At 39.1% G+C, this 22,605-nt stretch overlaps 1 protein-coding gene across 2 annotated transcripts in view; it reads left to right on the top strand.

The window, feature by feature from the left end:
* The window catches only part of TSPAN12 (tetraspanin 12), a gene marked incomplete at both ends in the record, with an annotated part of 43,278 nt that overhangs the window by 1,589 nt on the left and 19,084 nt on the right, over nt 1–22,605 (top strand). Inside the window, 3 exons of one of the 2 annotated variants that reach the window (XM_079549088.1) lie at nt 12,036–12,118; nt 12,727–12,862; nt 15,008–15,028. In XM_079549088.1, coding sequence (XP_079405214.1) covers nt 12,036–12,118; nt 12,727–12,862; nt 15,008–15,028 — 240 coding nt within the window. Of the gene's footprint in view, nt 1–12,035; nt 12,119–12,726; nt 12,863–15,007; nt 15,029–22,605 lie in introns of those variants that run through there. The other variant, XM_079549087.1, reaches the window with a different exon arrangement.

The raw sequence follows: 22,605 nt of genomic DNA, 5'->3' as shown, positions 1-22,605 counted from the left end.
TCACAGCTCCTCTCTAGAGAGATCAAGGATTGATAAATGTCATACGTGTAAGGAGGCTGAGGTTGAACAAATGAAGAGGCAGTGAGCAGGGAACAGGTGTAGAGAGAAACAAGCAGGTGTGGAAATGGGAGATGCATGTAGGTATATTTGTGTGGGAGGGTGCATGCTGGCTCACTTGGGAGATTTAAGTGTTTGCCCTCTTTGCTTGAATTAAGTTCTGTTCCATGTTCCATGTCAGATTGCTCCTTCCAGCTTTTCACTGTTCTGTTCTTGTGTTTTTCTGTTGTGGAGCTAAGGCACAGAGCTGCAGAGCACTTTGCAGCTTGGCAGTGGACAGCACCTGCATCCATATTATGCTGCTGTTAGCCTCATCCATCTGTAATTCATCTTTCAGTATTTTCTTAAAAGCATTTGCTAGAAATAATTTTCCATTCTTTAGATTTTTTTTTTTTTGTTTGCCTTTTGAATACTGGTGTCTCAGGTCACTGCTGAGTAGGAAGTGTGACTTTTTTTTCTTTCATAATCATACAGGAAAGGGGATCTTTTGAGTGTATACCAATATGACAAGAAGTCCTAGAGAAGGAAACAGCAACTTTTTGTAATCATCTTCAAGACAACAATGTGAAAAATATCTAAATCTTCATAGCTGATGGCAGAATGCTTTAAGTAACACCCAAGCAGCTAAGCAAGATCTGTATTCACAAAATGTGTGTCAAAGGATGTGAATCTGTAACTGAATAGTAAATGCCAGTTTCAGCAGGTAACTTGCATTACAGATGTTAAGTAGAATAAAGCTATTTTCTGTAATGTGTATAGAATTAAAGATGTTAGAACTAAAGAGAAAAATTGGCCAATCTGTTTGGAGCTGGTTCCCTGAATTTTAAAAAGTAATTGTATGCAACTGTTTGACTCAGAATAAAACAAACAAACGAAAAGTGGTCACCATAATTGTGTAGTTAGAAATAGGATGAATGGTAGGTGGTTAAATCAGATTCTTTGGAGGCATGCTTATTTAAAAACCTCTTTTTGCTTCCTATCTGATCCTGTTTGGATGTGTACTTAACACGTAAATACAGATCTGCTACTCACTGCTTATTGTAGTGAAATGTCTCGTATCTCTTTCTCTGTCAGAGCTGAATTTTCTCCCGTTGGGGTCAGTGGGAGTGCTACCACTGACTTTTCTGAGTGTAAGAGTATGACCCCGCTGGGCAAAAAATTCTCATGGAAAAGTTCTGCGGGCAGCAGGTGCTTACTTGCCTGTGTGTGGGGTGGGAGCTGTTTCTCTTCACCACCAGTCTTCCATTTGGAAAGCTTCAGCTTGTAATGTTGCTTATGTTAGCATTTAGTTTGATAAATACCAGCTCAGACTATGGACTGGATGGCAGGGAGTTTAGATTAGATCAGCTCCTGGAAATGCAGCTGCATTCCTCCTGAGCTGTGAGTGTGGTATTATGCTCTGCCTTAACAGATAAATGCAATAGCAGCATACTTAAAATGGATGAGAGCAATGTGTGTTTCTGGAGTGTGCAGAGAGATCACAATTTTGGGAGCATTTATATTATACTCCCTAAACTTGTTCTTGGAGGGTTTTACAACAACTCCTGCATCATTCCTTCTGTAGGGCTGTGGCCTCCAAACAGCAAGCGGTTGTTACTGTGTTTGTTTGCTGTGTTACTTATCAGTCTCTGGCTGAAAACATTGAAGATGTACAAACAGCTTGTGTTGACTTTAAAATCATGGCTTGATTAAGGCTCCTAACCAGAATACAGTGACCTTCTCTCCTTGTTTCTTTCTGGTGTAGTCCAGTGGCCAGTCCCACCAGGTATTGTGCAAACAGGCTTGGGTTCTCCCCCAAGAAGAAAATAGACTCAGCTATGTTGACGTCTAACATTTGAAGCCCTGAAAAAAGCTGTAAGACATCTTGTAGCTGCTGTGTCTGGTGCAGTCTGAGTATCTGCCTGTGAGGAGAAACATTTTAGAGTAATTTTCAAATATGTCCTGTGTGTAACTGTTGCAGCACTTGTGTAAGGGATTCCAGCTTTTGACCTTACCAGTCTGGTGAGGGCTGACAAGTGCAGGTATAGCTCCTTGAGGAAGTGTTAATGTGTAATAGAACTGACTAGTCTGACCATCATTCTTGCAGAAAATCTTTCTGTGTGAATGGCTGCTGTGTGGATGGCTGGTGTCTTCATAATTTGATTACTGTCAAAGCCCTCTACAAGCAGTGAAGCAAGAGAACTTTGTCAGTCACTGCACTGTGACGCTTGTAGCTTCTCCAGAGTGCAACTTACTGGTGTACAACTGCATGCTTTGTATTTGGAAAGAGTGATTTTTATAGGGTTTACCTAATGAGCAGTGATTTGGAAGAGTCAACAGGGTGATACACGTGTGCATGAGTGGGATGAAAGGAGTGTTGTCTGGATGTGAATAGATTGGTATTTCTTAAGCTGCAACTTGCAGTGGGCATTTTCTTCTGAAGTGGGAATAAAAATGTTGTCAGTGTCCTAATTATTGTTGGCTAAGTGACTGAATGTGGTAGTGGATCTATGATTCTTCTGGAGGATGATCTTAAGGTCAATTGAATCATGCATCTGACTGCAACGTGTCTTTTTCAAAGTAATGAGAATTGTGGTTTTAGGAGCTTCTCTCTCTTTGAATCATTGTTTTCTTGTTTTGCTTTGTTTTTTTTTTTTTTTTTTTTTTTTTTTTAAATAGCACTTTGGACAGGAATATCCTTTGGACTGAAGCCTGCATTTAACGTTGGGTTTGATTCTTCTTGTCATGTGCATGTGTCAAGAGCATCACTTCAAGGAGTTTAGACTGACAGATGCAAGTTGATTTCTGCAGATGTCTTGTTTCTGTAACATTGCTATTTGCAGCATATTAGCATCTCCAGAAATGTGCTACTTAGCATTTTTCAGTCAAGACTTTTTACTTAAGCAAATTATCTTGCTGGTGCTTGAGAGAAACCAGGCTGCTACTGCTTCTTAGTTTTCAGTTTTTAGAGACAGTACTAGTCTTTATAGGTAACGTGTGTGTGAGATTTAGTTTTTACTGAGATTTTAGTTTATTTGGAAAGATTTAATGGTTCTACAAATATGTTTTATGCATTCTATGAGACTATAAGGCTCTGTGCTTCTGGGGCTTTCCTAGATCAGCAAACTCCTGACACCATTCCAGCTTAGTAGCAGTCATGGATTTAATGTCAGCATCCTTGTTTGCTTTGATAGCTTCATAACTTGTCCTGTTGTAAATCCTCCTCACCGTGTTTTGTAATAATGCCAGTTGTTTTGGACTTTGCTACAGTTTCTTCCCCTTCAGCTTTCTTTGCAGTCCTTTAAGGTGGGGAGACCTTAGCTTAGCATTAAAGGCAGGCATCAGTCACAGAAAATGGCCAGCCAGTTAACACTGAAGATTGTCTATGGGCAGTGGCCTTCATGGTTGTGCTAGAATAAGAAATAGAAAACAGTGCTCAGTACTAGAAAAATTCAGTGTCCTGACTGTCTAAAGTAGTAGAAGATTAAGCAAAGCAACAGCTTGGAGAGGTACAGACTTGTTACACTTCTCTTGGTAGCTCAGACACACAGGTTCCTTTGAAAAAGTATAGTTCTAGATTGGTGAACTAGGTAATGCTACTAAATGCAAATAAAAGCAGCACAATTGTTTTGTCAAATTTCTCGTGTTTTCTTGTATGTTAAAAGAGCCAAATATATCTGTAATACATCTGTATGAACTTTCTATCTTGAGAAAACTTTTTTTTTTTTTAATTCACTGGTGAGTGTGTGTGGCAAGAAGGAGCAGCTGCTGTTGTGTCCATTGTAATTGAGAGTGACCATGGCTTGGGCAAATCAAGGTTGTAAGCTGTGGGTGACTGTATACAATGGTAGACTTCTCTTTAGCAGGTGATTCACAGTGTCACTGCGTGTTGAGCAGAGTCAGAAATGTTGCCACGTTCTTCACCTGATGAGGTTTATCTGCCTGAGGAAATGCTGTTTCTGTTAAACCGTGCCTGAACTTTCCTTCATGCTGCTAGCTCCTACTATGTAGCAGTACCATCTAATTTAGGCTATATGATTGCAGCCAGTCAACCCTCCTGGCCGACACTGTAAATCGCTTTACATCTACCTTGAATTTGTGCTTGTGAACCAGAAATCAGGTGACATGAAAGAGAAGCAAGCTTTCAGTTAGTTTTCCCTTTAATGTGAATATTTTGCACGCTTGTATTATCTAGTTCTGGTTATGTGTTTCACCTGAGAAAATATAGCAAGGGAATATTAACACTGTGCATTGAAGCATTAAAAATGATTGGAAGCAGAGGTACTGTTTGCTTCTTTTTCTAAGCTCAGATGCATCTTTTTCCAACCTCAAATGTATGTGTTCAACCTTGTAGTTATTTTTACTTTATGTTTTGCATTTACTGTGACACAACAAAGACATTGTTCCATCTTCCCTTCCTCAGATCCAGATTCTGAGTGTTGGTTGTGTTTCTGCTGCTGTCCAACTGCCTCTCCTGTGAGTGGTATCTGAAGATGCTTGGAGTGAATAGACTAAGGGTCACATTTTCAGGGAGTTTATGTGACTGGTAATATCCACTGAAATGAACACTGCTGAGCTGGGTACCTGTGTTTACCAGTGTAAATATGGTGTTCATGCTGAACCATTATGGTCTGCTTTTAGAGACTGTTCTGTAGACATGGTAACTGAAACCTGATTTTCTTAGCATTCTTACGTAAAGAAAATACTTAGAATGCCATTCAAGAATAAGTCCCACTTCTGTGGGAGTTTGGTGTCTTTTAATGGCAGAGCAAGCTATAGGAGGAGATTTAAAAAGAACATAAATGCTTTTAATATTGGTCTTTGAGAAATCTTTTACTTTTTGGTGTCTTTGAGCTGTATTATTTATATAACATCCATAGATTCTGGAAGTGCACAAAAGCATATGTCAAAGTTCTCTTTAAGGTGCTGAACAAATATAAATCAGAGAAAAGTCAAGTGTTGTCTCTGGAAAGGGCACTAAACAAATTTGAGGAGATACACATATAGATAAATTTCTTTTTTTAAACTGCTTTTTTTGTTTTTCATCAGCTGCTATCTGAGCTTTTCTACTTAGGGGAAAAGCTGTAAGAAATGTGTTTAAGTGAGGGACAGTAAAGGAAGTTGAGTGGATAAAAAGTGACAAACGTAGACCTGGGGGAGACTGTGGATTTTGATGGCCAGGGTGTGTTTCTAAAGGTCTGGAGTTTGGCAGAAGGGCCAACAGGGCAATACATTACCAGTCTGTGTTCTAACCAAGTGAAGCGGAGTTGAGCTGCTGGTCAACTTGTATCTGCCTCTGAGTAACCTTTCATCCCACCTGTTCTCATACATAGGTGAGAGGGCTCATTCTTGGTGAACACTATGAGTCAGTGGATGAGTTTCAGCAATACAGTCCCTTAAAAGAGAACGGCTTGACATGATGGTGGAAAGGAAAAAATACACCCAGACTTCACCCTAATGTTAGAAATGACGTTAATGTTTCTTTATGGACATTCAGGAATCAGCGGGGGGATCCCAAGGTATAAGGAACAATTTAATTTCAGGTAGTGTTATAGGAATCTGTGATTTAAGTAAAAAATATGGGCTCATTTGAGTAATTCTTGTGCTGGTGGGTATTTTTATACAAAACAAAGAAATTAAGTGATGTTCCTGCAACCAACTGACAAACAGGTCTTATGGATTGTGGGAAATATGTATGGTCATTGATATATTAGTTTTCTTTTTATATACTCTGAATTTAAACATTGATTGCCCAAGAGAGATGGACTGCTGTCCATGAACAGAAGCAAGCACTTACAGAAATAAAATTAAGAGTGTGTTGTATATGTGTGAAGGCACATCATTTTGATGGTGCGATAGCCTGCTTTTAGATTAACTGTACCTAAACCTGCTCACATATTTGAGTTCCTATTTCACATTTGTTTTTGCTATGCTGCTGTAGGATCCTCATGCAGTCAGTTGTTGGAGAGCTCTCCTGCTTTCCTTGGGAGAGCAACCCTTTAGCAGGCTGTCTGTGCTCCAGCAGTTGCCTGATTGTGAAGTGTGCAAGTTGCAGCTCATGCCAAGCCTGGATCAGGTTGTTAACTCACAGCTGCAGCTGTGCAAGCAAACCTGCATTCAAAGTGCAAATAAGCACATGCTTCAGCTGTTTGCAAGTGGGAGGGGACCATGGCAAAACCCTCTGCAGGGACCTTGGCTAAAACTAAATATTGGCGTATCCTTAAAATAAAAGGTGTATTAGTGGGGAATTGGGATTTTTTCCTTCTTTATAGGCCATGATTCTTTCTGTAAACATTTGAATGCTTTTGCCAGGTAATACAGGAAAAAACGAGACCTCTTGTCCCTCTGTCCCCCACTCTTACACCCTTCCTCCCTGAAAAATGTGGTTGCTTGCTTGTCCAGGGATCTGAGTCATCTGTGTTTGTCCAGGGATCTGAATATTGAACTTAATTGTGAAAATCCTGTGAAAACATTGCAACATGTTCTGTTCATGACCTTGTAGCGATTCCTCCCTGCCCCCATGGGTAAAAGTCACAGCTCAGGTTACCCAAATCAATTCTGACTGGAAAAATTTCTCTAGAGTTGCTCCTTCACTAAAATTAGAAGACTAATGCTGCTGTATCTGGGAATTAATTTCCTTGGAGGTGCAAATCTTTTAATGCAGAGGAAATTTCTTCATAGTGCCACTGTTCAGCATTTTGTACGGATCCCAGAGCTTGGCCTGAAGTTGTTTACCCCATCTGTTTTGATACAAAGAACTGTGTGATTTTTATTGAGGAAGATAATTTTAACCCTTCCTCCGATTTAATAATGTGAGAGAAAAACCCTGCTGTCCAATGAGCTCAGCAAGTTCCATTGGCAACAACTACAGTGTTAGAATGTTTGAATGTGAAAAGGTGATGAGAGAATGCAAACAGGTGTGCAAATAGCTACAGCAATGTCTTGCTTCCCCAAAGACAATTGATAATTGTGAGTAGGTTAGTTACCATAAGGGATTAAAGTATATACTTAATGAATAATAAATTGTTATTTTAATACATAACTGATGTAGAACACTTTCAAAAGTAACTTAAACTGTGCCTGGAAATGACCATTCGTAGTGCTTCAAGTTTTCTGAGAAACATTTAGTAGCTTTGAAAACTTTAGACTGTGAACTGGTTTGGAAATGTAATATTTCATTGTGTGATCTTCATATTACACATATATTAAAATATAATTTATTACCTTTGTTTTCTCGGTGAAAATATATTTAAAATAGAATATGACAACAGATAATTTCTTAAACCCTTTGGTGTCATGCTGATGGCTATGTAACATATTGTGATGGTTTAGAATGAAACCCCTAGTGACCTGTACAGCCAGCTGCAACAAATAAAAATGTTTTATTGCCTACTTGCATATTGTGTTTACGCCATGGCAGACTGGCTGTCATCAGAGAAGCTCAGATGAACTTTTTGAGTAAATGATGTAGCTGCTGTTACTGTGGTGAAAATTGTTTTGGTAGTTCTGTTTCTTGTAAACTTTTGTCCTTTTATCTGATAGCTTGCTACAACTTTCTAACTGGTCTGTATTTTGCTTCTAAATTAGTTATGAAGCAGCTGCCAGTTTTATAGGCCACCTTTTGTTCTGCCTCCGGATGAGCCAACGAAAGCTATAATGAGGACTTTGCCTCTGCCCATGACTCCTCGAAAGCAGTGTTGCAGAGAATTAGTCATTCCTGGTAGGTTTGGGTGCTCGCTCAGGGCAGTGGTATTGTTCCTCCTTGTGTTAAGCACATGGGCTGAGTTGCACTGCTGATGTCCATGCATTCCCTGTGTTTTCAGCTGAAGATCTGTCTCTGGCTTAGTTGCTTTAAAGTAGGTGGTGCTTTGAGCCTTGCTGATTTCAGATGGCACTTGAAGATGCTATGCATCTTTACAGGGCAGCATCCATGCTGTGAGGCAGCATGTTGAGTCGCAAGTAGAAGGCTGTGGGATTTGGGGCTGTATGTCATGCTTCTGTTGTGATTTGCCTGTGACTGTGGAGCAAGTGAGCTGTCAAGTCGATTGATGAGTATGAGCTAATGCTTGATAAACTTTTGTCCTTTAATTAAACAACAACATCAGTCAGTACTGTGGGGCAGTTTGGTGTTGCAAACACACCTTTCATACTGCATGGTTTTCCTGCCCTTAGGGCTGACTTAGCTGATTAGAAAGGATGTAACTTTTTTCCTTCTTGTAGTAACAGGCTACCAAGCACTTGCTGGATTATGTACAGTAAAACATGCCTTTTGTAATGTCTGAATGGCTGAACTGCTTTTATGTTTCTCATGGTTTACACAATGGCGTGACTCCTTTTTAAATAGAAGCTTCCTGAGTATTTGCATGTTGTTTCTGAGCCACGTCAATTTGTTACCCCAATTTAACAGTGATACTGACTTTCATGGATGTGAATCCAGTGTATCCAAGAAGTCTGCCTTTCAGGCTATTCAGAGTAATAAGGCAACTTGTACCTTGCTTTGGAGAAGGTTCAAAGATCTGCCTCATGGACTGTGTCCGTTTGTCAGAAGGATACTGGTCAGGAAATGTATGTGTAACATCAGTGTAGCAGTGTGGTAAGGCATTTTGAGTGATGCTGAACCAGCTAAAGCATTAATACCACACACATTGTAAGAGAAGTCAGTAATGCCTGAAGAAGCAGGGATTTTTCCAAGCATAGGAAAGGTGACCTATAGCTTGGTTCCTGCTGTGGTTACAGGAGAAATTTTCTTGTGTGTAATTTACATCCAACAGTTTAATTTGGCTGGTATTGCTTTGTACCAAATTAATTGCATCTTTCTATGGAAGTATTGGCTGACTTCTTAGGGAGGGTATAAAATGTTTTCTATTGCTTTGTAACCACAAGAAGGTGTGCTGTATGCTTGTGGTTTTCCTTACCTCTCTATGTGTCAGAAACATGATCTGTATTGCTTGTATAATACTTGCTTGTTGCTTTCTTCCAAGGAGGTAGTTGTTGTCTAGGAGTTCAGCTAGAAGGGAATGATGGTTATTGTTTATCTCCTCTTGCAGCTTCCTGCTTTATCAATTAAACAGAACAGAAAATGCTCTTTACTCCTACTGTTTTAACAACCAAAATAGATTCTACAAAGCTTAAAGGAAATGGACCCTGACGCACATCTATGTAGTAGATTTGCAGCAAGCTTCTCTGACTGTGCTTGAAGCACACTGAGCAGCTGGGGTTCTCACTGGCAGTGCCTGTACTTCGTGCATCAGTTCCATATTGTGGGATAAGGCAGTTTGCAATAGCAAGTGGGACTTCTCATGAAATATTCAAGGCAGAAGTAGTCTGCTGTGAGCATGCTGCAGGTGAAGGCAAAGCATTGCAAAGAGCCAGTAAGGATACAGAAGAACTTTCCTTATTCATTAGCCTTGTGCCAGCTAGCTAGTTCTTTGTGACAATGTTAAGGAAGTTTAAAGGCATGTGGAAAGCTAGCTGTAACCATTGAAGGTAACAGAGGAGACTGGCACTTCTCACTGATTGTAGAAGCATTAAGTAAGCCCAGTAATCATAGAATGACAAAGGTTGGAAAAGACCTTTAAGAGCATTCAATCCAACTGTCCTACCTATCACCAATATTTCTCACTAAACCAGTCCCTCAGCACAGTGTCTAAATTATTCTTGAACTCCTCCAGGAACAGTGACTCCACCACATCCCTGGGCAGCCCATTCCAGTGTGTGACCAATCTCTCGGAGAAGCATTTTCTAATGTTCAACTTGAATCTCTCCTGGCACAACTTGAGGCCATTCTTTCTAGTCCTATTGCTAGTTACATGGGAGAAGAGGCTGACCCCCAGTTCACCACAACCTCCCTTCAGGTAGTTGTAGAGAGCAATAAGGTGTATGGGGCTGCTGAATCACGGCCTGAACCTCTGATTGATCACCTGAGGTGAGCAATAAGTCAGCCACGGGAGCACGGGTGAAGGCAATTCACCTATGCTGCAGGAAAGGGTGGAGCCTGGCTGCACCCCTCCTAGACCCATTTAAGAGCTGATTGCCAGCGGGGAAGGATCTCTTCTGGAGATCTATTCCACTGGAGTTTGTTATGCGAGCCCAGGATAGGGTGAGTGTCCTTTTTTCCTTTCTCTAGTTACATCAGCCAAACTTCTGGATATACTATACCATCTGTATATTCATTGATTGTACATATACCATCTGTATATTTATTGATTGTATGTGAGGTCACCCCTGAGGCTATTCTTCGCCAGGCTAAATAATCCCAGCTCCCTCAGCTGCTTCTCATAAGACTTGTGCTCCTCACTGGCTTCATTGCCCTTCTCTGAACATGCTCTAGAGCCCTAGAGTCTTTCTTACAGTGAGGAGCCCAAAACTGAACACAGTACTCAAGGTGTGGCCTCACCAGGATGTGTGAGGAGTACAGAGGGATGGTCACTCCCTGCTCCTGCTGGCAATGCTATTTCAGATACAAGCCAGGATGCCATTGGCCATCTTGGCCACCTGGACACACTGCTGAGGCGTGTGTTCCAAGCGTTCAGTGTTCACTGTACAGTGCCTGAAAGCAGCATTAAGGAGAGCCAGCGTGCTCAGATCTCCATCACTCAGCTAGGCAGTGAAATCTTGAGTCTGCCAGGTTCAGTCCCTGTGCAGGACTTACTACTAGACTACTGTTCAGATTTAAGTGCCAATGTGAGAGTGGTATTGGTGCCTTCTGTGTCCAGATTCTACTTTGAGTGTAATAAACCAGCAGAATTCTCTGAAATGGTTTGAAAAGTAGACAGTAGTATTATTAGTAACTCTGAATTAGCTCGGTTTTGTAGAAAAGCTTAGTGGATCCCTCCTTTCCTTGAAAGGGTTCACAGCAGCATCTCTCCATTTGGAGAGCAGTGCTGTGTCTTTTTGGTGCATGAAGGAGCAAATGCAGTGCTCTTAGGACCAGAGGGTGCTCATAAACACAAATGCTGCTGTGGTGTCTCGCATCTAGAAGGAAAGATGCACTGACTTACCTAGCTGCTGTTTACAGGCCTACAATAGTATTATCCAGTGCAAAATATAGGGACATGCATGGTGAAGAATGCTGTGTTGTCTTCCAGCAGGATCTCTGGTGTCAGAACAGAACACAAGCAACAGTGCTGGCAAGGTGTGCTCCAACCACATCCTTTAGGTGTGGTTGCTGAACAGAATAAGAGGCAGGAGCCTCTACTGTAGATTCAGAATGTGCTGGGTACAGGATGGCATCGTCTGACAGAAACCCAGTGCTGTCAAGGTGGTGGCTGTTCTGGGCAGATTCAGTCTTCCCTTTAGGAGCAGTACTGATGATGTGTTGTGGCTTTATGGCTCTGAAGAACGTGACAGTCAGGCACTGAACTTTTAACTGACCCAGGTTTTATAATATAAGCCAAAAGCAGTGAACTGTATTGTCATTTTACAGCTCAGGAGACTAAACATAGTGATCATACTATGGCTTTACCTGAACAAGAGAACTGGATTCTTCTAAATTTAATCACGGGATTTGTCTCTTCTCCTTATCAGTATTCTTATATCCTGAATGTTGCTTCAAATGATTCTTTACTGGCTTTACATGAAGGCATATTCATGGTGTTGTACAAATGGATGGATGTCATCTCTGAGCCCTGAAATAATCACTAGTTTTAGCAGCATAAATCCTCCCTTTTTGTTTCTGTTGTACCTTGTGCAGTGGTAGGACTTGAGCCAGCACTGGCATTACTTCACAGGGTTTAAGAGAAGGTATTCTAGGCATTAATTATCCATACTGGTAGAGAAGATCATTGTCAGTAGCTGCTTAAGAGTGGGCAACAAACCAACTCCAAGCATGTAGAAGTACAATATTGGGGACATTGTGATGTTCAGCACTTTGCCATGATAGGTAAATGATTGTATGAGAAATGTTATTGATGATTAATCCTTTACTTAACTAAAAATGATACTGCAGCTTGTTAAATTACGTGATAAATAACCTTTCTTTTCTAATCTTTTCTTTCTAGTTGATGTCCATCAGTGTATTAGGTGTTTCTGCTTGGATCAGAGACTACCTGAATAATGTTCTCACTTTAACTGCAGAAACAAGGTAAAGCTTTCCTTAAATGTATTAATCTGTGAATGATTGTAGCATATGTCGTTTGTTCTGTATAGAGAATTTCCTAATTAGGATTTCTAGGAACTTTTAGTTAAAGTAATTATTGTCTTGTTGGAAGGTGTATTTTTGTAAACTTTTCTGGCATCGATTGTAATTAGAGATAGGGGAGATCAGAGTTTAATCTTGTTTATTCCTGTGCCTTTCTTTTGACAGGGATCGATTTTGGCCATTTGCCAAAGTGTAACCATTTTTGTTTCAAATACTTTATTCTGTCCAGAGATTTAAGAATGCTGTTAGTTTTATTACTGCAGTGTTTACGTGCCCTGTTTGAGGAACAGGACCTCTGTGCTGCACCCTCTGCAAGTGCCAGACAGGTACACTACCTTTGTCCCAAAGAAACTTCAGATTACACATTACCTTCTGGTACTTGAATACAGCATTTGAATTCAAAACCATGTAGAAGAGCTTTCTGTTAAACTTCTAAGGTACTGGGAATTACACATCTTTCAATCTGTGCTTTTCATGTTAATGGCTGTCTTACATTTTTCTACTGTATAGGTTTTGTGTAATTATACCATTTTCATTATGATTGGTTTCAGGGTGGAGGAGGCTGTCATTTTAACTTACTTTCCTGTGGTTCATCCAGTCATGATTGCAGTCTGCTGTTTCCTTATCTTAGTTGGAATGTTGGGCTACTGTGGAACAGTGAAAAGAAATCTGTTGCTTCTTGTCTGGGTATGTTTCATAAACTCTAACTTCTGCTTCACTTCAACAATGTAAGAAAAGTTTTATTCCTCTGGTACTAGATAAATACTGATTATTTTTTATTAGCATGTTGAGTTATGCTATCAGTGAGGAATTGTAATTGCTAAGCACACAGTGGGAAAGAATTTATTGCTTAGATGGAATTATGCTATGGCTGAAAGACAAGCAATGTTTCATTTTTAAAATTCTACTTTGTTTAGTAAGGAGCTGCTGAAGGGAAAAATAACTCACTCTTAAGTACTAATTACAGGAAAATGAGTTTGAGTGCTTGGAAATAAACCCTTATGGCTACCCTTCTCACTCTTGAGTATTCAATGGCTAGATAAACTATACTTTACATTCACAATTGACTGTAGGAATAAAGCAAAAGAATACTATTCGTACCTGATGAAAATTGAGTCTGAGTGCATTCAGAACCTCTGCGTTCTTTTACGTGAATGTGAAGTTTTGCACTTGCATTTGCTTGTGAGAGCAAATTCAAAAGTAAATTACAAGTAATCAGGTTTTTTTCTTTTGTTTGGAGACTCAGACGAGAGCAGCCAATTAACAATAGCCTTTCCTGTACAAGGCCTTACGTAAAATCTTGTTGGAGTGAGGCTTTAACTGTAATGGGAATCAAATACCTTCTAGTTCTTTTGGAATTCAGTGACTTTGAGGGTGATGGTGGTGTTTTTCTGTTTGTTTAAAAAAATAAAAAACAGCCCTTGAACATATTTTAAATATTTAGATTTTTAAAGCATTTAGGCCCTTGGCAACACTGAGATCAACGTCTCCACGTGCCTGCGGCCTTCTATGAAATCTAGCTGTTTGCTCTCTGCAGATCTTGTCTTTGCCTTTTAACATAAGGATTAGTGGAAATGCAAGTAAAGTGTAGCCCTGAGCAAAGGATGTGAAAGAAGTGTATTAGGATTGACTACTGTTTTTGCAGTGTGGGATGAAGTGAACTAGTAAATTCATTCAATTCTTGTGAATATCCAGGAGTCTTGTTGACGTAGGGTTGGGCTTGTGCTGATTTTTTTTTTCTATGTTGGGTTCTCCCAAATCATGTGTTGTTTAAATTTTCTAATGTCTTAAGGCTGAAGTGCATGATACCCAAACCTCACAAACATTGCCCAAAATGACCAAAAAGGAAGTGTGAAGTCGTCTGAGATTTACGTAACCTTTGCTTTTATCTAATTGAAAATAGTATAAACGATCAGGAAACTCTAATAAGGATCTGTACTAAAATTACTTTTTTGAGAGAAAGTTGGAATAAATTCTATTTGAGTTTTCCAGCTGGAAGTCTGCGGCACAAATGTCCCTTAACTGCTAGATGGCAAATACTGTTCTTCCTTTTGTATATTAAGAACATAATATGATAATTGTTTCAAAGTTATGTAACAGGGAAAAGTATAATTTAAATCTGAAAACTTTATAGTAATATAAGTCATGCATTTCTGGATATTCACCATGCAAATCAGTGACATCAAGTTCTGTGACTTAGTTATGAGCTTTTGCATAAAAATAGCAGGTTCATGTAATTTCATGCATCATAATTATTTATCTAGCAACACCTACATTTTAGCAGGGCCTTACACATACTTCTGTTTTACATAGTGAAAGTATTAAAAGATGGTAAACTGCATTAAGCTCTTAGATTTTTTTGTAAGGTCTTTTATTTTATTACGAGTTTTGTGTATAGTGATAGCTTTTAACGGAAAATGAAGTAAAAGACAAAAGCAACTGCATAATAAATACCAGTTTTGTATATTATCCAATAAGAGTGGTTGTTTGCTACAAGCCTTCAAAAAAATCATAATTAATTATAAAGAAACACTAAGAGAAAGAAGTTAAAACTGTTGTTTGCTCCATTTTATTTAGCTCCCAATAAAAGAGATCAAATCATGCATAGGATTTACGGATGTCTGGAAATAAGTTATTTGAATTGTGTTTAGGCAGTTAAATTATACTAAATCAAACCAAGACATTTCTATAGTTTAACTTGCAATATTTCATTCTTAGGAGTGACAGAATTTGCTTGTGCTAACCAAACTGATAAGCAAAAGTAAATGATATCTTAATGATATCATTGTCTTTGATTAACTGTTCAGTTAGTATAGTCCTGTTCTACTGCAGATGTATTCAGACATGAGATAATGCTTTGTTCTTCAGACTAATCAGAAAAATGATGGATCAACAAACTGAGCTTTTAAAACCGGATGAACTCAAACAAAAGAATCTTCATGTAAAACATTAACAACCTTTTCAAGTCATGCCTTTAACCTTTTTGAAGTCCATGAGCCACCACAATGACATGCACAAAGATACTTGGATCCAAATACTGATGTTCCTAGCAGTGTACTAATTGCTAGTGCTAATATTAATTGAACTGGATTTTTGGAAAATCCAGTAAAGCATAAGGTCGGCTAGTAGACATTTTTAATACAACTGAATACACAATTATATTCATTTACTTTTGAAATTCAATTGAATTCATTTTACTTTTGCCTTGAAATAAAATGCTTAAACCTTTCCAACTTGGGGCATAAATAGTGGTTGAGTTAATGTTTACTCAGCTTAATAGTAAGGAAGTGTAATAATTCAGTCTTTTGAGGTTTATGCTCTGGATTGTTTGTAGAACTAAGCAATTTTAATCTCTAATCATGGAATTTTAATTGCTTTAGGAATACATAATCCTGAAGACTGTTGGTATAAATAACCCATGGCTGTACAGTGTCTGTAATGTAATTTTTATGTCTTGCAAATGACCCTTATCCTCACAAAGAAGTTAATTTCAGGTGTGGAAGATTTGCTCTAATTTACTGTAGTTGTCTTGTCCCATTTTGCAGTGTTAACAATTTAAGTAATAGGATGAATCATCAAAGATGGGTGTGTTTGATTATTGTTCATATGATAAATTTCCATCCTAGTACTTCATACCCCAAAATCTGCAGCTCCCTGTGCTTAAAAGTTCAATGGAGCACCCACTGACAAATATTAAAAAAAAAAAAAACAACAAACAAATAACAAAACAACCCAAACAACAACAAAACTTTACTGTATGAATATTTAAAGAAAGAAAATAGACATAGGGTGAAGTACAGCTGGTCATTTTGATTCAGAACTATAGTTTGCAGCTTACATATTTCATACTTAGGATCCAAATGAAGTCACTAAAGTTGCAGACTTTGTAAGCTTAGTGAGAGGTGGGTGGTTTGGGGGTTGTTATGTGTTGCATGTTGTGTAGATGCTTTTCAGTACATTTGGATTTTGTTTTGTAAGTGGTCTGTTTACTAAGTGGATATAGCTGATGCCTACCAATATGCAACAGTATAACATGAATTTTTTTTATGTAGAAAATTGCCTTTAGAAATGATGTCTTTTCTAAAATAACGTTTCATCGTTCAAGTTAGTTTTAAGCTAACAGTAACTTTCTTCTGAAGGAGATAGCTATTTAACAGGCAAATTCAATGCATCTAGCGCAGCAAAAAACTACACCAAGTTAAATAATTTTAGGGATTCCATCCATATGCTTAAAAAAAAATTATAGAGCATTGAGCCAAAGCAGACTTTTCTTAATATTAACCATGAAAATAATCTTTTGGGAAAAACTTCTATTTAGAACTGGAGCCTTATTCATTCCAGTTAAGATTTATTATAAACTTTCCTCAAGAATGTCCTAGTTCACCAATAGGGATGCTTTACAAAACCAGAAACACTTCTTAGTTAGACTTGTGTTATTTCCAGCGTGTTAACTTGAGCCCCCATAATTGTAGCATTGAAATGGATTCATTGAATGGCCCTTTGCTCAACTTGACCTGGAAGAGTGGCTTATTTTTTTGTTATAGCTGTGGAATACAATAGCACCAAATACATTCTCATCTATTAAAGAGTTGTTTTGTTGCTGATTGAGTGGCAGGCTCTTTAGTGTGGGGAGTGTCAGCAAATTATGCAGTAACATAATGCAGGGAGGAGTTGAGGAAAGCTGAGTTGCTTGTGGTTGGAAGTTTGGGGATGAAATTCAGGAATCCAGATGCTTCAGTTTAGGCCGTCATCATAGCCCACTTCTGTAAGTAAAAAATAAGCCACAACCTCCTCAATCACTACCCTGAATAGAATAGTAACCTGTGGAGTGTGTGAACTTGATGAGGTTTTAGTTGCATTAAGACAACAAGAGTAAACTCTGTTGCTTGGCTGAAAGCTCTTCATGAAAATCCCACTGGAAAATATTTTCCTGGCTGGAGTTTGTATTGCAAATTCTGGCATTTGTATGGGTTTTCTGTAATTACAGCATTCAAACAGTACAGAACTCAAATTTGTCTGAATATGCTTTCACAAAAAGAAAAGCTATTAGAAATATTTGGTCAATAAGTCAAATCTTTTTACTGATTTTTATCATAAAATTGTCAGTTAAATAAATGTTGTTCAGAGCTAAGCATTCATAGACCCTGTTGGTATGTGGTCAGTTTGTTAAATCTGCTATGGCAGAATCTGGTTGCAAATTGGAACTTGGCAGGCAGAATTGTCTGTTAATGGAGCTGAAACACAACCAGGTAAATATTATAAAACTGAACTGACCTTTTCTTTAAAAGCACGTCAATATGTTGTGAAGAGGAAAAAATTACAGTATATTCACATTTCAGTTGAACATGCAAATATAGGGTATAACCATTTAACAAGTGTGACAGGAATATGTTTGTTTCTTGTCAGTAATTCTCAGCTGGCTATGCACAGTGTTTTTGAAAGTGGTTTTAGTAAATGCATATGAAAAATGATTGGGAACCACTGACTGTATCAGCACTTGTTACAGATTATTCTGTACTCATTTAAACATGTTGATGCACAGGTGGTAGACATGATTAAATTTGGATGTCCAGTACATTGTAAAATATCAATTCTAACTGCCAATGTCTTTCTAGAAGGGATCCCTATTCCCTTTTAAATGTAGCTGCGCTACAATACTATGCATCAACTGCTTTGAAGGCATCTGACTACAATGAGCATGGATTAGTGGAAGAATCTAGTAGTAATTAAATTTGTCTCTTTTTCTTTTTTTGTGTCAGCATGTATTTCTGTAATTCTGCAGCATATTTGTTCTGACCCATGTGAGGTGTTAGCACAGCTACTCCAGCGTTTTGTGCAACCTTTTGGCACTGGAATTACATGCTAACCAGAACTATTTCATCATTATTAAACTACTAGGCACTGAAAGGGAGGAAATAAGACAAACATATTTACCGTAATCCCATGCAGTTTAGAATTAGAGCAGAGACTAAAATTTGGCATTGTTGCCTTTTGTGCTTTATAAACAAATTTTTTATAAAGGTAGTGAGACTTGGGAGAAAGCAGGTTCAGAAGACAGGTTAGCCTGCCTTTTTGAAAGATGGTTTTAAGTCAGTTTTAAGTTTACCAGCTTTTATTATGGGCCAGTAAGTTTGATATGAGCAACTTTGTGAAGAAAGTAAAAATAGGACTATTTTTTATTTTATAGATTTCTGATTTTCACTCTCAAGCTGAGCTGTTTCGGGAAATGTCTAACAGTGTAGAAACATCTTTTGAAATTGGATAGAGGGTAAGCTTCTTCCCTGTTCAGACCAGGGTTTAAAGGTTCAAATAAATTGTTAGATTTTGAGAATGGTATTGGCTGCACTGGTAGAATGAAGCTCAGTTTTGCTGGAGAGGGTTCGTTCTTCACAGCTCCAAGCACAGCACAGCGCAGTTCAGTGCATTTACTCAGCACCTTGAAGTTCTTGAAAAGAACTGTCCAGAAACTCAAGGCTATTCAGGAAAATGTCTTGGATTTATGACAGGAAAATTTGACAGCGTGATTATGATACTGTCAGTTAACATGGACTTTTTCATGTACTTCTGCAATAGCAAGGACTCGCTTCCTCATCCTTTTGGAAAAATAAGTATAGTGTTAAGCTAAAAGGTAAACAAATATCTATTGAAAGTAGTCATTTTATGGTTCCACTGTATTTTCAGCATGAGGCAATGCTGCCTGTATGTCTCTGTCACATTTTGCTCTGCATGCTATACTTGTAGAGTAGCCTGACGAGCATGAATATTTTGCCTGCTCTCTGTGATTTTACTAGCTGTCACTGTGACTGGCATCATGATTTAAAAGTTTTTGGGCAAATCTTTTTTTTCTTCCATGTTCCCATTTTCATTATGCTGTTAGCACTGTTTTCTTCTTCCAAGTTCTTGGAAATCATTAATTTCCAAGGCAGTATTAAAAACTGACATATCACCAGAGCTGAAATGGGCTCTGAGTGGTATTCTCTGATGAAAAGCAGAAGATAGTAATAGTTGAATTGGAATAATGGAAGTGTGCACGTTGTAAGGCCTAAGACTGATATGACAGTAGGTACAGTGGGTTGGGGTGCTGAGGCAAGAAACCTGATAGTATGAGAGTCAGAGGTATATCCTCACTGAAAAGCTGGGGAACTACTGAGATAAGGTGGTCTTGTTGCTCTGGGGCTTCTTTTCCCCTCTGTCTTTTCCAGATCCTCTGCTCTGATTGCTTATTTGCCCAGCTTTTTTTTTTTTTTTTTTTCCTCCACTGAAGGAAATGGGGAACGAGTGAGTCCCAGAGAGGAGCTGATATATGAGTAAACAGATCCACAAGGCTTAGCTAAACTTCTGTATCTTGTCTGAACTGCAGCCCAACCTCACAGTGCAGCATGCATGACGTTGTGGTTCAGCTCCATGCTTTTGTCACAATGTGAATGTGGAGTGGAAGTCCTGTTGTGTAAATGCATCTTTTTTCCTGCCTAATCTTGAGCTTTTGATTAATTAACCAGAGAGGCTCTGTGCTGCATGTGGCATGGATTTTGTACATGAGAAGCAGCTTATTGCTGAATGGTGAATGTTAGAAGTTTTTCTGGGCCTACTGAGTCAGACTTACTGTAATAGTAGCCTCTCGCTATAAGGAGGACATTGATGTCCTGGAGCATGTCCAGAGAAGGACAGTGAAGCTGGTGAGGGATCTGGAGCACAAGTCTTATGGGGAGCAGCTGAGGGAGCTGGGATTGTTTAATCTTGAGGAGACTCGGGGAGACCTCATTGCTCTCTGTAACTGCTTGAAAGGAGGTGTAGTGAAGTGGGGGTGGATCTCTTTTCTTGGGTAACAGTGATAGGACAAGATGTAATGGCTTCAAGTTGCTCCAGGGGAGATTCAGGTTGGATGTTAGGAAAAACTTATTTTCAGGAAAAGTGGTGAGATAATGGAACAAGCTGCCCAGGGAGATGATGGACCACACTTTGTGGAGTCATCTACCCTTTGCAAGAAAAGTGGCACTGAGGAAGGTGGTTTAGTGGGCATGCTGTTGGTGGATTGACGGTTGGACTAGATGATCTTAGTAGTCTTTTCCAACCTTTATGGTTCTATGATTTCATTTTACAAGGAAAAAGGAAATAAAAGGGGGAAAAAGTGATGAAGGGGGCTGCTGTTAAAAAAAAAAATCCATACAGAACAGGAAACTTTATTTTTTAATATACATCCTATGAATTACAGGGAGAGGAAGAGGGATGAGAATATTTCAAGCCATGAGGAAATTATTGTCTAATGTATTCTTACCAATGTCCTGTTAAGTATTTGCCATGACCTTATTCCTTGGAGTTGACTTGATGTGATTGAACCTAAGGCAAATAAATTCTAATATTTGTCTGAAGTGCACATTTGCTCATTATTCGTTTCCTTACATTAGCAAAGATGATGTTAAAGTAAATACTGTATAACAGTTCATTAATATCTCATAGAAGAATGTAGATTGTGAACAATATCCTTAGTATTCATGAGTAATATTGTCCAGTTTTTAAAAAGGCACACAAACCTGAAGAGAGAATTTGAATACATACCTTAAAAAGAAAAAAAAAGTTCATTTCCATACATATAAAAGCCAATTGCTTGATTCAGAAAATTCGTTATAAAGATTTTGGAAAAAAGCGATGGATGTTTGTATAAAACCTGGGCTTTGCAAAGGTCACAGGCTTTAAGATTCTTTGTACGGGTTGTTTAAATTGGATGATCTGGGATACCGAAATTTAAAACGTTTGATCAATTAGCTGTGGAATGTATTTTGAAGGACTGTATGGCATTCGGTAGTTAATGTAAGTTGATGGCTTCAGTCCATTTCCTTGTTGACTTGTGATTGCATCCCTTATAAATTTCAGCATTGTTGAGTCAGTATTTTAAATTAGAATAACAAATGAATTGTTAATTCCTCCAGGGCAGGGCCGAGAGAGCTGAGGAAGAGGGAGAGTGGGTGAATTTTTGCACTGAGGGTATGGATAGACAAAGAATTTCAGGTTTCTGTGCAGCTTGTCTGATTCTATTTAGTCATTGTTTGCTCCCTTTTTAAAAAGTATAGCTAGGGCTCTGGGCAGCCTGATCTAGTGGTTGACAACCCTGCTCACAGCAGGGGCTTTAGAACTGCATGGTCTTTAAGGTCCCTTCCAATCTAAGCCATTCTATGATTGATCATTAAAATAGACTCGTTAGTTCTTAGACTATGACAAAGGTATCATAGAATCATTTCGGTTGGAAGGGACTTTTAAGATCACCTAGTTCCAATCCCCCTCCTGTGAGCAGGGACACCTCCCTCTAGGTTACTCAGAGTTCCATCCGGCCTTGAATGCTTTCAGGGAGGGGGCATTCACAACCAACCTCACTGAGCAACCCGTTCAAGTGTCTCATCACCCTCACAGTAAATAATTTCTTCCTAATATCTCATCTAAATCTACCCTCTTCCAGTTTACAGCCATTTCTCCTTGTTCTGTCACTACATGCCTTTACTAAAAGTCCCTCCCCAGCTTTCCTGTAGGCCTCTTCAGGTACTGGAAGGCGCTTATAAGGTCTCCTCGCGGCCTTCTCTTCTCCAGGCTGAAGAGCTCCAGCTCTCTCAGCCTGTCCTCATAGGAGAGGTGCTCCAGCCCTCTAATAATTTTCGTGGCCCTCTTCTGGATTTACTCCAACAACTCCACGTCCTTCCTGTGTTGGGGACTCCAGAACTGGACACAGTACTCCAGGTGGGGTCTCACGAGAGCAGAGTAGAGGAGCAGAATCACCTCTGTTGACCAGCTGGTCACACTTCTGTTGATGCAGCACAGGATGCAGTTGGCCTTCTAGTCTGTGAGTGCATACTGCCAGCTCATGTTGAATCTTTCATCAGTCAGCACTGTCAAATCCTTCTCCCAGAGCTGCTCTCAAGCCATTCTCTGCCCAACATGTATCTGTGTTTGAGAGTGCCCAACCCAGATACAGGACCTTGCACTTGGCATATTGAACTTCAGGAAGTTGGCCTGGGCCCACCTCTCCAGCATGTCCAGGTCACTCTGGATAGCATCCCTTCTCTCTACTGTGTCAACTGCACCGCTCAGCTTGGTGTCATCTGCAACCTTGCTGAGGGTGCACTCAATCCCACTGTCTGTGTCACAAAGATGTTAAATAGCACCAGGCCCAGCACAGATTCCAGAAGAGCGCCACTTGTCACTGGTCTCCACTTGGACATTGAGCTGTTGACTGCAGCTTTCTGAGTGCAACCATCCAGCCAATTCCTTAGCCAGAAAGTGGTCCATCCATCAAATCCGTTTTTCCCCAATTACCAAGTATAGGGAACTATAGTTTGTAACTTAGGAAGGAAGGAAGGACTTAGTTTTTTTTAGTTTTTTTTTTTTTTTTTTTTTTTTTTTTATGGAAAATGTCTGATTTTCATTGGTAATCAAGATCTATG

This window comes from Tetrao urogallus (assembly GCF_951394365.1).
Source record: "Tetrao urogallus genome assembly, chromosome: 1".
Classification (NCBI taxonomy): Eukaryota; Metazoa; Chordata; class Aves; order Galliformes; family Phasianidae; genus Tetrao; species Tetrao urogallus.
Note: the sequence above shows the minus strand (reverse complement) of the source record. Positions and strands in the feature narration are given on the sequence as shown.